Below are 14,244 nucleotides of genomic sequence, written 5' to 3'. Positions count from 1 at the left end.
CCCACTGGAGTCCCCCATAAACCCACCTGAGGACCCTAAGTCCCCCCTGGGACCCCCAAACCCCTCCGAGGACACCCTTAGGACCACCTGGGGACCCCCCAAACCCCCCAGGAGCTGCCAAATTGCCCCAAGGGACTCCATCAGGACCCCCCGGGACCCCCAAACTCGCCTGGGAACCCCCTTAGGACCCCACAGGGACCCTTTAAGACCCCCGGGGACCCCCAAATCTTCCCCCAGGGAACCCCAACCCGCTCCCAGGGACCCCCTAGGACACCCAAACTGCTCTGGCGACCCCAACACCCCCCCAGGGACCCCTAAACTGTCCCTGGAGTCTCCCATAAACGCCCCTGGGGACCCCAAAGCCCCCTAGGAACCCCCAAACTGCCCCAGAGACCCCCTTAGGAGCCTCTGGGGACTCCCTAGGACCTGCTAGGGACCCCCAAAACTTCCCCTGGGGAGCCCCAAACTGCCCCAGGGACCCCCAAATCCACCCCGGGACCCCCATGAACCCCCCTGAGGATTCCCCAACCGCCCCTGGGACCCCAAAACCCCTCTGAGGACCCCTTTAGGACCCCCTGGGACCCCTAACCTCTCCAAGGACCCCTTTAGGACTCCCTGGGACCCCCAAAACTGCCCCTGGTGACCCACAAAACTTCCCCTGGTGCCCCCAAACGCCCCATGGAGACCCTGAAACTGCCCCTGGGACCCCCTTGGGGACCCCCACACCACTCTGGGAACCCCAAACCCCCCTTGGAGACCTTCATTAACCCCCCTGGGGACCCCCAAGTCCCCCCTGGGACCCCCAAACCCCCCTGGGGACCCCAAAACCCCCTGGGCCCTCTTAGGACCCCCCTAGGACCCCCCCAGGGACCCCCCGTGCCCCCCATTGCCCCTCACCGATGGGGTCCCCGCAGGTGTCGCACAGGTGGGCGCGGCAGGCGCGGCAGGGGGGGCACAGGGGCTGCCCCTCCCCCCCGGGCACAGTTTGGGGGTCCAGGGCCCCCTCGCACTCGAGGCAGCGCAGGTGGCGCAGGTGCCAGCGGCGCCCCCCGGCCTCGGCACAGGGACCCCCGAAAATCAGCTGGGAATGGGGGGAAATGGGGGGGTCAGGGACACAGAGACCCCCCCCCCCCAAAATCCCCCCGGCCTCGGCGCAGGGACCCCCGAAAATCAGCTGGGAATGGGGGGAAATGGGGGGGGTCAGGGACACAGAGACCCCCGGGACCCCTAGAGACCCCCAGAACCCCCCAAAGAGACCCCCCAGTGCCCCCCAAAAATCAGCTGGGGGGCACCAAGGGGAGATGGGGGAGAGGGGGGGCCCAGCACTCAAAGAACCCCTCGGCACCCCAAAACCACCCAGAGCACCCCAAAACCACCCCCAGCACCCCATAACCACCCCCAGCACCCCATAACCACCCCCAGCACCCCATAACCCCCTCATAACCACCCACACCCACCCCATAACTGCTCCCAGCACCCCATAACCACCCCCAACACCCCATAACCACCCTCAGCACCCCATAACCACACCCCATACCCACCCCATAACTGTTCTCTGCACCCCACACCCACAATGAGCACCCCATACCCACCCTATAACTGCACCCAGCACCCCATAACCCCCTACAACCACACTGAGCACCCCATAACCACCCCATAACCACATCTCAGCACCCCATAACCACCCCATAACCACTGACAGCACCCCCAAACCACCCCATAACCACACTGAGCACCCCATAACCACCCCATAACCACTCTGTAACCGCACTGCAGCACCCCATAACCACCCCATAACTGCTCCCAGCACCCCATAACCACACTGAGCACCCCATAACTGCCCCTTAACCACCCCATAACCACAGTGAGCACCCCATAACTACCCCATAATCACATCCCGGCACCCCATAACCACACTGAGCACCCCATAAACACACTGAGCGTCCCATAACCACATTGAGCACCCCATAGCCACCCCATAACCACGGACAGCACCCTATAACCACCCCATAACAACAGTGAACACCCCATAACCACATCCCAGTACCCCATAACCACACTGAGTGTCCCATAACCACCCCATAATCATTGACAGTACCCCAAAACCACCCATATCCACCCCATAACCACTCATTGCACCCCATCCCCACCCCATAACCACCCATCCCCACCCCATATCCCCTGTACCTCGTCACACCCGGAGCAGCGGTGCCGCACGCTGTCCCTGTGGTGCCGCCCCATAACCACCCTGAGCACCCCATAACCACCCATAACCACCCTGAGCACCCCATAACCACTGACAGCACCTCATACCCACCCCATAACTGTCCATAGCACCCCATAACCACCCTGAGCACCCCATAACCACCCCATAACCACACTGAGCACCCCATAACCATCCATAACCACATTGAGCACCCCATAACCAGCCCATAACGACTGACAGCACCTCATACCCACCCCATAACTGTCCATAACACCCCATAACCACCCTGAGCACCCCATAACTGCCCATAGCAACCCCATAACCACCCCATAACCACACTGAGTACCACATAACCAGACTGAGCACTCCATAACTGCTCACAGCACCCCATAACTACACTGAGCACACCATAATCGTTGATAGCATGCCAAAACCACCCCAAAACCACCCCATAACCACACTCAGCACCCCATAACTGCTCCCAGCACCCCATATCCCCTGTACCTCATCGCACCCGGGGCAGCGGTGCCGCATGCTGTCCCCGTGCTGCCGCCCCACAACCACCCTGAGCACCCCATAGCCACTGATAGCACCCCATAACCACCCATATCCACTCCATAACTACCCCATAACCACCCCCAGCACCTTGTAACCACCCCATAACCACCCCATAACCACCGATTGGCACCCCATAACCACACCATAGCCACCCTCAGCACCCCATAACTGCCCATAACTACCCCATAACTGCCCATAACCACCCCATAACCACTCTCAGAACCCCATAACCACCCCATAACCACATCCCAGCACCCCATACCCACACTGAGCACCCCATATTCCCCCCATATCCCCCATACCTTGTCACAGCCGGGGCAGCGGTGCCGCATGCTGTCCCTGTGGTGCCGCCCCATAACCGTCCTGAGCACCCCATAACCAGCCCATAGCCACTGACAGCACCCCATAACCACCCCATAACTGCCCATAGCACGCCATAACCACCCCATAACCACACTGAGTACCACATAACCACTCCATAACTGCTCATAGCACCCCATAATCATTGACAGCACCCTAAAACCACCTCATACCCACACTGAGCACCCCATCCCCACCCCATAACTGCTCCCACCACCCCATACCCCCTGTACCTTGTCACACCCAGGGCAGTGGTGCTGCCCGCTGACCCTGTGATGCCACCCCATATCCCCCCTATATCCCACCCCACATCCTCCTCACCTCATCACACTCAGGGGAGCGGTGCCGGACGCTGTCCCCATGGTGCCGCCCCATAACCACCCCATATCCCCACCCCATATCCCCCATACCTCATCGCACCCAGGGCACCGGTGTCTGACGCTGTCCCCATGGTGCCGCCCCATAACCAGCCCCATATCCCCCATTCCCGCCCCATATCCCCCGTACCTCATCGCACCCAGGGCAGCAGTGCCGCGCGCTGTCCCCGTGGTGCCGCCCCATAACCCCACTGAGCACCCCACACCTCCGTACCTCATCGCACCCGGGGCACCGGTGCCGCACGCTGTCCCCGTGGTGCCGCCCGCACAGCAGCCGCGCCCCGCCGCTGTCCCCGGGGCAGAAGTAGATCAGGTCCACGAGGGGCTGCTGGCACTGCTGGCACCGGAAACAGCGCGGGTGCCAGCACAGCCCGAGCCCGGCCCGCGCCGCGAACACGGCCAGGGCCCCGCCGCGCACCGCGGCCCCGCACTGAGGGAGAAACCGGGAAATGGGGGGGAATTGGGGTAACAGCCCCGGTTACAGCCCCCCATCCATCACAACACGGCCAGGGCCCCGCCGCGCACCGCGGCCCCGCACTGAGGGAGAAACCGGGAAATGGGGGGGAATTGGGGTGTGATACCCCTGTTATAGCCCCCCATCCATCACAACGGGGTCAGGGACCCGCCACGCACCGCGGCACCGCACTAGGGAACAACGGGGAAATGGGGGGCTCGAAATCTGGGGTAACACCCCCGGTTATGGCCCCCAAACCCTCAGCCTGGGGGGTCAGGGGGCGGCCCCGCACTGCGGGATACATGGGGATTTGGGAATTGGGGGGTGATACCCCCATTTTACAGCCTCCCACCCATCAGCCTGGGGGGTCAGGGGGGGCCTGGATTTGGGGTGAGATCCCCCCGTTTGCAGCCCCTCATCCATCACAACAGGGGGTCAGGGGGGGCACAGAATTTGGGGGGTGATACCCCCATTTTACAGCCTCCCACCCCTCAGCCTGGGGGGTCAGGGGGCAGCCCCACGCTGAGGGATAAACGGGGAAACGGGGGTGGGAAATGGGGGGTGATCCCCCTGGTTGTAGCCCCCAGTCCCTCAGACTGGGGGGTCGGGGGGGCCCGGAATTGGGGGGTAACACCCCCGGATATAGTCCCCCATCTCTTAAAAGAGGGGGTCACAGGGCGGCCCCGCACTGCGGGGAAATGGGGGTCAGGGGAGGCACCGGGATTTGGGGGATAACACCTCGGTTATAGCCCCCAACCCATCACAACACGGGTCTGGGGGGCACCAGGAATTGGGGTGCAACCCCCCCATTTACAGCCTCTCACCCCTCAGCTGGGGAGTCAGGGGGTGCCGAGAACTGGGGTAACACCCCCGGTTATAGCCCCCATCCATTACAACAGGGGGTCAGGGGGCACTGCAACCCCCCAGTACGGACCCCCACCCATAACCCTGGGGGGGTCAGGGGAGGCACCGGGGTTTGGGGTATAACACCCTCGGTTACAGGCCCCCACCCATCACAACAGGGGGGTCAGGGGGTGCCCCCACACTGCGGGAACAGGGGTCAGGAAATTTGGGGTGTAGCAGCCCCATTTTACAGCCCCCCACCCATAAACCTGGGGGGGTCAGGAGGGCACACCCACACTGCAGGGAGACAGGTCAGGGGGGCTGGAATTTGGGGTGTAGCCCTCCCTGGTACAGACCCCCCACCCATAAACCTAGGGGGGTCAGGGGGGGCCGGGAATTTGGGGTTTAACCCCTCCCCATTATAGCCCCCCACCCCTCAGCCTGGGGGGGTCAGGGGGGTCGGGAATTGGGGTGTAACCTCCCCATTTTACAGCCTCCCACCCCTCACAACAGGGGTCAGGGGGGCACCCCGGGAATTGGGGTGTAACACCCCCGGTACAGAACCCCCACCCCTCAGCCTGAGGGGGTCAGGGGGGGCAACAGGAATTGGGGTGTAACTGCCCGGTTATAGCCCCCTACCCATCACAACAGGGTTCAGGGGCCCCAGGAATTTGAGGTGCAACTCCCCTTCCCCCCAGTTATAGCCCCCCACCCTTGCTTTGGGCTTTTCTTCCCCATTTTTGGGCAGCCCCACAAACATTCCATTCCCCGTTCCCCCCTTTTTGGGGTTCCACCCTCATAACGGGGCATTGCACCCCCTGTGTTTGGGGTGCTGAGAGTGAATATGGGGCGGTGATGGGGTGGATGTGGGGTGGTTATGGGGTGCTATGGAGTGGATATGAGGTGGTTATGGGGTGCAGTGGGTGGTTATGGATGGTTATGGGGTGGTTATGGGGTGGTTATGGGTTCATTTGGGTGGTTACGGCGTGCAATGGATGGTTATGGGGTGGTTGTGGGTGGTTATGAGGTGGATATGGGCGAATACGAGGTGAATATGGGGTGAATATGGGGTGGATATCGGGTGCAATAAGTGGTTATGGGGTGGATATGGGTAGTTATGGGGTGCAAGAAGTGGTTATGGGGTGGTTACAGGTGATGATGGGGGTGCAATGGGTGGTTGTGGGGTGGTTATGGGTGGATATGGGGTGCTATGGATGGTTATGGGGTGGATATGGGGTGGTGATGGGGTGGATATGGGTGGATATGGGGTGCAATGAGTAGTTATGGATGGTTATGGGGTGATTAGGGGGTGCTGAAGGTGGATATGGGGTGGATAGGGGGTGCAGTGGATGGTTATGGGTGGTTATGGGGTGGATGTGGGTGGATATGGGGTAGATATTGGTTCATTTGGGTGGTTATGGGGTGGATATGGGTGGTTATGGGGTGGATATGGGTGGTTATGGATGGTTATGGGGTGGTTATGGGGTGCTGAGGGTGATTTTGGGACTGCCAGGACCCCCCCACACTGCAGGCAAATGGGGGCTCAAGGGGCACCCTGAGATTTTGGGGTGCAATCCCCCAAACCAGCACCCCCCGCTTTTGGGGTGCCATTTTTGGGGTGCCCGTTTTCGGGGTGCCGTTTTCAGTGTGCCCATTTTTGGTGTGCCCATTTTTGGTGTGCCCATTTTTGGGATGCTATTTTAGGGTGCCATTTTTAGGGTGCTCATTTTAGAGATGCCATTTTTAGTGTGCCCGTTTTTGGGGTGCTCGTTTTTGGGGTGCTCGTTTTTGGGTGCTGTTTTAGGATACCATTTTTGGGGTGCCCGTTTCCCACCCGTTTTGGGGTGCCATTTTTAGGGTACCCATTTTTGGAGTGCTGTTTTTAGTGTGCCCGTTTATGGGGTCCCATTTTAGTGGTGCAATTTTTAGGGTGCTCTTTTTGGGGTGCCTGTTTTCAGCCCATTTTTGGGTACCATTTTTAGGGCGCTGTTTTAGGCTGCCATTTTTAGTGTGCCTGTTTTTGAGGTGCTGTTTTCGGGGTGACCACTTTTGGGGTGCCCATTTTTGGGGTGTCTGTTTTTAGGGTGCCATTTTTGGGGTGCCCGTTTTCAGCCTATTTTGGGGTGCCATTTTTAGGGTGCTCTTTTTGGGGTGCTGTTTTAGGCTGCCATTTTTAGTGTGCCCATTTTTCAGGTGCTGCTTTTGGGGTGCCCATTTTTGGAGTGCCCATGTTTGGAGTGTTCATTTTTGGGGTGCCCGGTTTTGGGGTGCCATTTTTAGGGTGCTCATTTTAGAGGTGCCATTTTTAGTGTGCCCATTTTTGGGGTGCCCATTTAAGGGTGCTCATTTTTGGGGTGCTCATTTTAGGCTGCCATTTTTAGTGTGCCCATTTTTGGGGTGCCGTTTTAGGCTGCCGTTTTTGGGGTGCCAATTATGGGGTGCTGTTTTAGGGGTGCCCATATTAGAGGTGCCATTTTTGGGATGCCCATGTTGGGGTCCCCTTCTTGTGGTGCTCATTTTTTGGGGTACCCATTTTTAGCGTCCCCTTTATGGAGTGCCCATTTTTGGAGTCCCATTTTTGGGGTGCCCATTTTCTGCCCATTTTGGGGTGCCCTTTTTTGGGTTCCGTTTTTGGGGTGCCCCCACCTGCTGGCACACGGCCCCCTCGCTGGTCAGGGGCAGGGGCCGGACGCTCCCCTGGCCCAAATTCTCCCGTTTGCGGCGTTGGGCGAAAAGTTTCAGCTCCCGACGCTCGGCCTCGTCCAGGTCGTGGCAGAACTGGGGCTGGGAAGGGGTGGGGGAACCTCAGACCACCCCAAAATACCCCAAAAATATCCCAACACTACCTAGAGACACCAAATGAATCCCAAAAATACCTAGAAACACCAACCCCTCCCCAAAAACACCCTTGAACAACCCAAATCACTCCAAAAATACCCTTGAACAATGGAAATCCACCCCAAAAATGCCCTCAAACAACCCAAACCAAAACCCCCTCAAACCCAAATCCACCCTAAAAACGCCCTTGAACAACCCAAAACTGCCCCCAAAACACCCTCAAACAACCCAAAACCACCCCAAAAATGCCTTAGAACAACCCAAGACCACCCTAAACCAACTCAAAAATACAATAAAACACCACAAAACACCCTGAAATAACCCAATTCCCCCAAAACACCCGGAATCACACCCCTAAATAGCCCCAAACGCCCCCAAAACCCCCTTTGTGCCATCCAAAACTGCCTCAAATACCCCAAAACCCTCTTTGTTGCATCCAAAACCACCCCAAATTCCCCAAAACCCACTTTGCACCATCCAAAACCAACCCAAATACCCCAAACCCTCACCAAAATCCCCTTTGTACCATCCAAAACTACCCCAAACCCCCTCAAACACCACTTTACAGCATCTCAGAACACCTGAAATTCCTCAAAAATCCCCAAAAAAACACTCTGTACCAACCAAAACCACCCCAAATACCCCAAGCGCCATTTTATAGCGTCCCAAAGCCACCCCAAATACCCCCAAAAGCCCACAAAAACTGCTTTGAACCAACCAAAAAAGCCTCAAATTCCCCAAACCCCCCAAAAAGCTCGTTGCAGCACCCAAAACCGCCCCAAATTCCACAAAATCCCCCCAAAACCCGTTTGTACCATCCAAACCCGCCCCAAATACCCCAAACCCCGCCCCCAAAAAAAACACTTTGTACCATCCAAAACGGCCTTAAACTCCCCCAAAACCCCGCAAAACCGCTTTGTACCATCCAAAAACACCCCAAACCGCCCCCAAAAACATTTTGTACCAGCCAAACCCACCCCAAACACCAGTTTATAGCATCCCAAAACCGCTCCAAATCCCCTCCAAAACCCCCCAAAAGCCACTTTGTACCCTCCAAAATCTCCTCAAATACCCCAAATCCCCCTCCAAAACCACTTTGTACCATCCAAAACTGCCCTAAATACCCCAAATACCATTTTGCAGCATCCAAACCCACCCTAAATACCCCCAAAACTACTTTGTACCATTCAAAAATGCCCCCAAAACCCCCCAAAAACCACTTTGAACCATCGAAAACCACCCCAAATACCCCAAAACCGCTTTGTACCACACAAACCCGCCCCAAACACCCCAAACATCACTTTATAGCATTCCAAAACCGCTCCAAATACCCCCAAAACCCCCCAAAAGCTGCTTTGTACCCTCCAAAATCTCCTCAAATACCCCAAATCCCCCTCCAAAGCTGCTTTTTACCATCCAACCCCACCCCAAACATCACTTTGTAGCATCCCAAAACCGCCCCCAATTGCCCAAACCTGCCTTTAAAACCCCCAGAAAAAGCCCCAAAATCAGCTGCAAACGGCTCAGGAGGTCCCAACCGCGCCCCCCGGAGCGCCCCGGTCCCCGCTCACCTCGAGGTCGTGCGGGGGCAGCTGCCGCAGCAGCTCCCGCAGCCGGTGCCGCTCCCCGGGGCTGCGGAGCCGCGGCACCAGCGCGGGCGGGAGCAGCGAGAAGTACTGACACACCTACAGGGGGCGGGGCTTAATGGGGCGGGGCTCATCGGGGCGGGGCTTAATGGGGCGGGAGCAGCAAGAAGTACTGACACACCTACAGGGGGCGGGGCTTAATGGGGCGGGGCTCATCGGGGCGGGGCTTAATGGGGCGGGAGCAGCGAGAAGTACTGACACACCTACAGGGGGCGGGGCTTAATGGGGCGGGGCTCATCGGGGCGGGGCTTAATGGGGCGGGAGCAGCGAGAAGTACTGACACACCTACAGGGGGCGGGGCTTAATGGGGCGGGGCTTATCGGGGCGGGGCTTAATGGGGCGGGAGCAGCGAGAAGTACTGACACACTTGGGCAAGGGGCGGGGCTTAATGGGGCTGGAGCAGCGAGAAGTACTGACACACATGGGGGGGCTTAGTGTGGGCGGGGCTTAACGGGGCGGGGCTTATCGGGGCAGCGAGAAGTACTGACACACCTGGACAGGGGGCAGGGCTTAATGGGGCGGGGCCATAGGGGCAGGGCTTAACGGGAGCAGTGAGAAATATTGACACACCTGCACAGGGGGCGGGGCTTAGTGGAGCAGGGCCAAAGGGGGCGGGGCTTAATGGAGCGTGAGCAGCAAGAACTGACACACCTGGGCAGGAGGCAGGGCTTAATGGGGCAGGGCACCGGGGGGCGGGGCTTAACAGGAGTGGGAAGTACTGAAACACCTGAGGGGTGGGGCTTAATGGGGCAGGGCACCCGGGCGGGGCTTAATGGGAGCAGCAAGAAATATTGACACACCTACAGGGGGTGGGGCTTAATGGGGCAGGGCTAAATGGGGCAGGGCTTAACGGGAGCAGTGAGAAATACTGACACACCTGCACAGGGGGCGGGGCTTAGAGGGGCGGGAGAAGCAAGAACTGACACACCAGGGCAGGAGGCAGTGCTTAATGGGGCGGGGCACCTGGGGGCGGGGCTTAATGGGAGCAGCAAGAAATACGGACACACCTGCACAGGGGGTGGGGCTAAATGGGGCGGGCCTTAACGGGAGCAGCAAGAAGGACTGACACACCTGAAGGGGTGGGGCTTAATGGAGTGGGGCACCCGGGGGCAGGGCTTAATGCAAAATGCGAGAATAACTGACACACCTGGGGCGTGGCTTAGTGGGGCAGGACAGCTGGGGGCGGGGCTAAATGGGGCACGAGCAGCTAGAAGAACTGACGCACCTGAGGGGTGGGGCTTAATGGGGTGGGGCTAAATGGGTGGGGATTAATGGGAGCAGTGAGAAGCACTGGCACACCTGGGGGCGCGGCTTAATGGGGCAGGGTGTAACGGGAGCAGTGAAAAGAACGGGCACACTTGGGTGGGGCGGGGCTTAATGGGGTGTGGCACAAGGGGTGGGGCTATGTGGGGCAGGTGGGAAAAGTACTGGGACACCTGGAGAGGGCGGGGCTTAGCAGGGTGGGACAAAAAAGGCGGGGCTAAGATGTTTGCCATGGGTGGGGCTTCAGAGGGGTGTCCAATGATGGGCGGGGCTTGGAGCGGTGTGGCCCAAGGGGCGGGGTTTGATGGGACAGGTGCGAGAGGCACAGGGTCACCTGTGGGGAAGGGGGTGGAGCTTAAGTAGGTGTGACTGGGCAGGGTGGGGTTGATTGGCTGGGGCCTCACTGGGGGCGTGGCTTCACCGTGGGGTGGGGCAGGTGAGAAAATCCTGCACAGGGAAATGGGGTGGGGCTTCACCAGTGGGTGTGGCCTGGAGGGGGTGTGTCCCACAGGAGGGTGGGGCTTGCCTGGGGCAGGGCTTCACTGGGGGTGGGGCTTCAGGGGGCAGGGGTGAGAAATCCCTGAGGGGAGATGGGGGTGGGGCTTATGGGGGCGGGGCCTCAACAGGGTGGGACATGATGTGGCAGGTGGGAGGGGTTTCTGGCAGAGGGGGTGGGGCTTCAGAAGGTGGGCGTGGCTTGATTGTAAAGGCATGGCCTGGGCTTGGCTTGGGCAAGGGAGGGGTCTGTGGGGTCGGCGGGGCCTGGGTGGGACTGGGGAGCCCCAGGAGGGGTTTGGGGGGGTCTGGGGGGGGGTCAGGGCTCTATTGGGGGGGATCCCAGGGGATCTGTGGTCTGTGCAGGGGTCAGGGGGTTCTGGGGGGGTCAGAATTTGGAGGGACATGGATGGGGGGTCTCCATCCCTTGGGGGGTTTTGGGGGTCCCGGTGGGGGTGGGGGGCACAGACGGGGGGTCTCCATCCCTCGGGTATTTTTGGGGTCCCAGGGGCTTTTCGGGTCACGGGGGGGAGGGGGTCAGAACATTTTGGGGATACATGGATGGGGGAGTTCCATCCCTTGAGGGGTTGTGGGGTCCCAGGGAGAATCTCATCATTTTAGGGGGCACAGATGTGGGGCTCCCCATCCCTGGGGTGTTTTTGGGGTCCTGGGGGGATGGTGGGGGCACAGATGGGGGGGGTCTCCATCCCTCAGGTGGTTTTGGGGTCCCGGGGGGGTCAGCACATTTTGGGGAGCACAGATGGGGGGGGTCTCCATCCCTGGGGTGGTTTTGGGGTCCCAGGGGTTTTTTGTCGGTCCCGGGGCAGTTTGGGGGTCCCGGTGGGGTTTTGTGGCTCCCTGTGTGTTTTTTTGGGGGTCCTGGTGTGTTGTTTTGGGGGTCCCTGGTGTGTGTTTTTGGGGGATCCCTGGTGTGTTTCTTTGGGGGCCCCAGGGGTGTTTTTGGGGGGTCCCTGGTGTGTGTTTTTGGGGGATCCCTGGTGTGTTTTTTTGGGGACCCCGGGGGTGTTTTTGGGGGGTCCCTGGTGTGTTTTTTGGGGGTCCCTGCTGTGTGTGTTTTGGGGGGTCCCTGGTGTGTTTATTTTGGGGGTCCCGGGGGCATTACCTGGTCAGGGCTGAGGCCGGGGGGCGCCCACGCGAACTCGTCGGCCGAGCACCCCGAGTCCTCGGAGCCGGGGGGGGGGTGGGACTCGGGGAGCAGCCGGGCCAGGACCCCCTGCAGGGCCGGGGGCACCCCGCCCCCCACGTGCTCCCCCCGCGGGCACTTGCAGTGCTGGCACAGCTTCCTGCGGAGGGGAACCCCGAAATAGGGTCAGGGACACCCCGAAATAGGGTCGGGAGCGCCCCAAAATCTGGGGATAGGGCACCCCGAAATACGGTCGGGGGCAGCCCAAAATCTGGGGATGGGGCACCCTAAAATCTGATCATGGGGACCCCAAAATTTGGTAGTGGGGCACCCCGAAATATGGTCAGGGGCACCCCGAAATAGGGTCAGAGACACCCTGAAATCTGGGGATGGGGCACCCCAAAATCCCCCTCCCACCGGGGGGACACCCCAAAACGCCCATCCCATGCTAAGGGGATGATGTGGGACACCCCAAATCCCCTCCCAGGGGCTCCCCAAAATCCCCTCCCACCCCAGGGTACCCCCAATCCGCTCTCACCTCCAGGGGTGCTCCTGGAAGCCCGGGCACAGCTCCCGGCACACCCGGCACGGCCGGCCCCGCTCGGGGTCCTGGGCCTGGGGGCAAAACAGGGGGGTCAGGGGCACCCCAAAAATGGTCTGGGGTACAGGGGCACCCCGAAATCCCCTTCCCATCCCAGGGGGGTCAGGGACACCCCAAAAACGGCCTGGGGGGTCAGGGGGACCCCAAAAATGGTCTGGGGTATGGGGGGGAACCCCAAAAACGGCTGGGGGATCAGGAGGGTCAGGGGGGACCCCAAAAATGGTCTGGGGGTAAAGGGGGACCCCAAAAATGGCCTGAGGGTCCGGGGACCCCAAAATCCCCTTCACATCATAGAGGGGGCAGGGGCACCCAAAAAACGGCCTGGGGTACCGGGGGACCCCAAAATCCCCTTCACACCTCAGGGGGGTACAGGGGGACCCCAAAATCCCCTTGCCATCCCAGGGGAGACCCCAAAATCTGCCTCCCATCCCAGGGGGGTACAGGGAGGTCAGGGGGAACCCCAAATACGGCTGGAGGGGGCACAGGGGAACCCCAAAATAGCCTGGCGGGCACAGGGCGGGAGGGATACCCCAAAAATGGACTGGGGGGTCATGGGGACCCCAAAATGGCCTGGGGACACATGGGGGTCATGGGGACCCCAAAAACGGCCGGGGGGGCACAGGAGGGTCGGAGGGGGCACCTCAAAATTTCCTTCCCATTTCAGGGGGTCAGGGGCACCCCAAAAACGGCCTGGAGGGGTCAGGTGCACCCCAAAGATGGCCTGGGGGTCGGGGAAGTAGGGGGCCCCCAAAATGGCCTGGGGGGCACAGGGGGGTCGGGGGGGGGCACCTCAATATCCCCTTCTCATCCCAGGGACACCCTATGGGAGACCCCAAAAACTGTGGGGGGGGGACACCCCAAAACCATCCAGGAGGAGTGGCAGAGGCACCCCAAAATGCTGGAGCTGGGGGGGCTGGGGGGCCCAAAAATGGGGTCCGGGGGGGGCTGGGCAGGAAAAAGGGGGGGCGCAGTGAAAGGGGTGAAGGGGCTGTGGGGGTCACCCCGGAAATGGGGTCTGGGGGTGGGCACACGTGGGGTCAGGGGGAAACCCCAAAAACGGGGTCGGGGATGGTTGGGGGGAACCCCACAAATGGGGAGGGGGGTTGGGGGTCTCACAGGGGCTGGGGGGATTCACCCCATAACCACCCCAACCCTACAGCCCCCCTTAACTCCTGAGCTCTTTCCTGCAGCTCCCTGTGAGACCCCCGAGCCACAGACCCCCCCCAAATCCCCAGGGACCCCTCCCCATGAGCCCCCCAAAACCCCAAAACGCCCCCAAAGCGCCCCCAAACCTGCTCCAAAGCGACCCCAAAAACCCAGAGCCCCTCGGGCTCCCCAAAGACCCCAAAGCGGCCCCAAAGCGCCCCCAGAGCCCCCCAAAATCCCCCCGGCCACCCCCGGTCCCCCCGCCCCTCACGGCTCGCTCCGATCGCCGCCGCCGGGACCCCCGCGTGAACAT

At 60.4% G+C, this 14,244-nt stretch overlaps 1 protein-coding gene across 1 annotated transcript in view; it reads right to left on the bottom strand.

Moving 5' to 3' along the window:
- The window catches only part of PRICKLE3 (prickle planar cell polarity protein 3), a 17,957-nt gene extending 3,713 nt beyond the window's left edge, over positions 1–14,244 (bottom strand). Inside the window, exons 1-7 of the mRNA XM_059491486.1 lie at positions 14,203–14,244; positions 12,723–12,799; positions 12,164–12,344; positions 9,208–9,321; positions 7,445–7,582; positions 3,716–3,931; positions 898–1,081 (exon numbers count right to left, since the gene is read on the bottom strand). Coding sequence (XP_059347469.1) covers positions 898–1,081; positions 3,716–3,931; positions 7,445–7,582; positions 9,208–9,321; positions 12,164–12,344; positions 12,723–12,799; positions 14,203–14,244 — 952 coding nt within the window. The remainder of the gene's footprint in view (positions 1–897; positions 1,082–3,715; positions 3,932–7,444; positions 7,583–9,207; positions 9,322–12,163; positions 12,345–12,722; positions 12,800–14,202) is intronic.

The sequence above is a fragment of the Ammospiza nelsoni genome, chromosome 35 (assembly GCF_027579445.1).
Source record: "Ammospiza nelsoni isolate bAmmNel1 chromosome 35, bAmmNel1.pri, whole genome shotgun sequence".
NCBI classification, from domain to species: domain Eukaryota; kingdom Metazoa; phylum Chordata; class Aves; order Passeriformes; family Passerellidae; genus Ammospiza; species Ammospiza nelsoni.
This window is presented reverse-complemented; position numbering and strand designations above follow the sequence as displayed.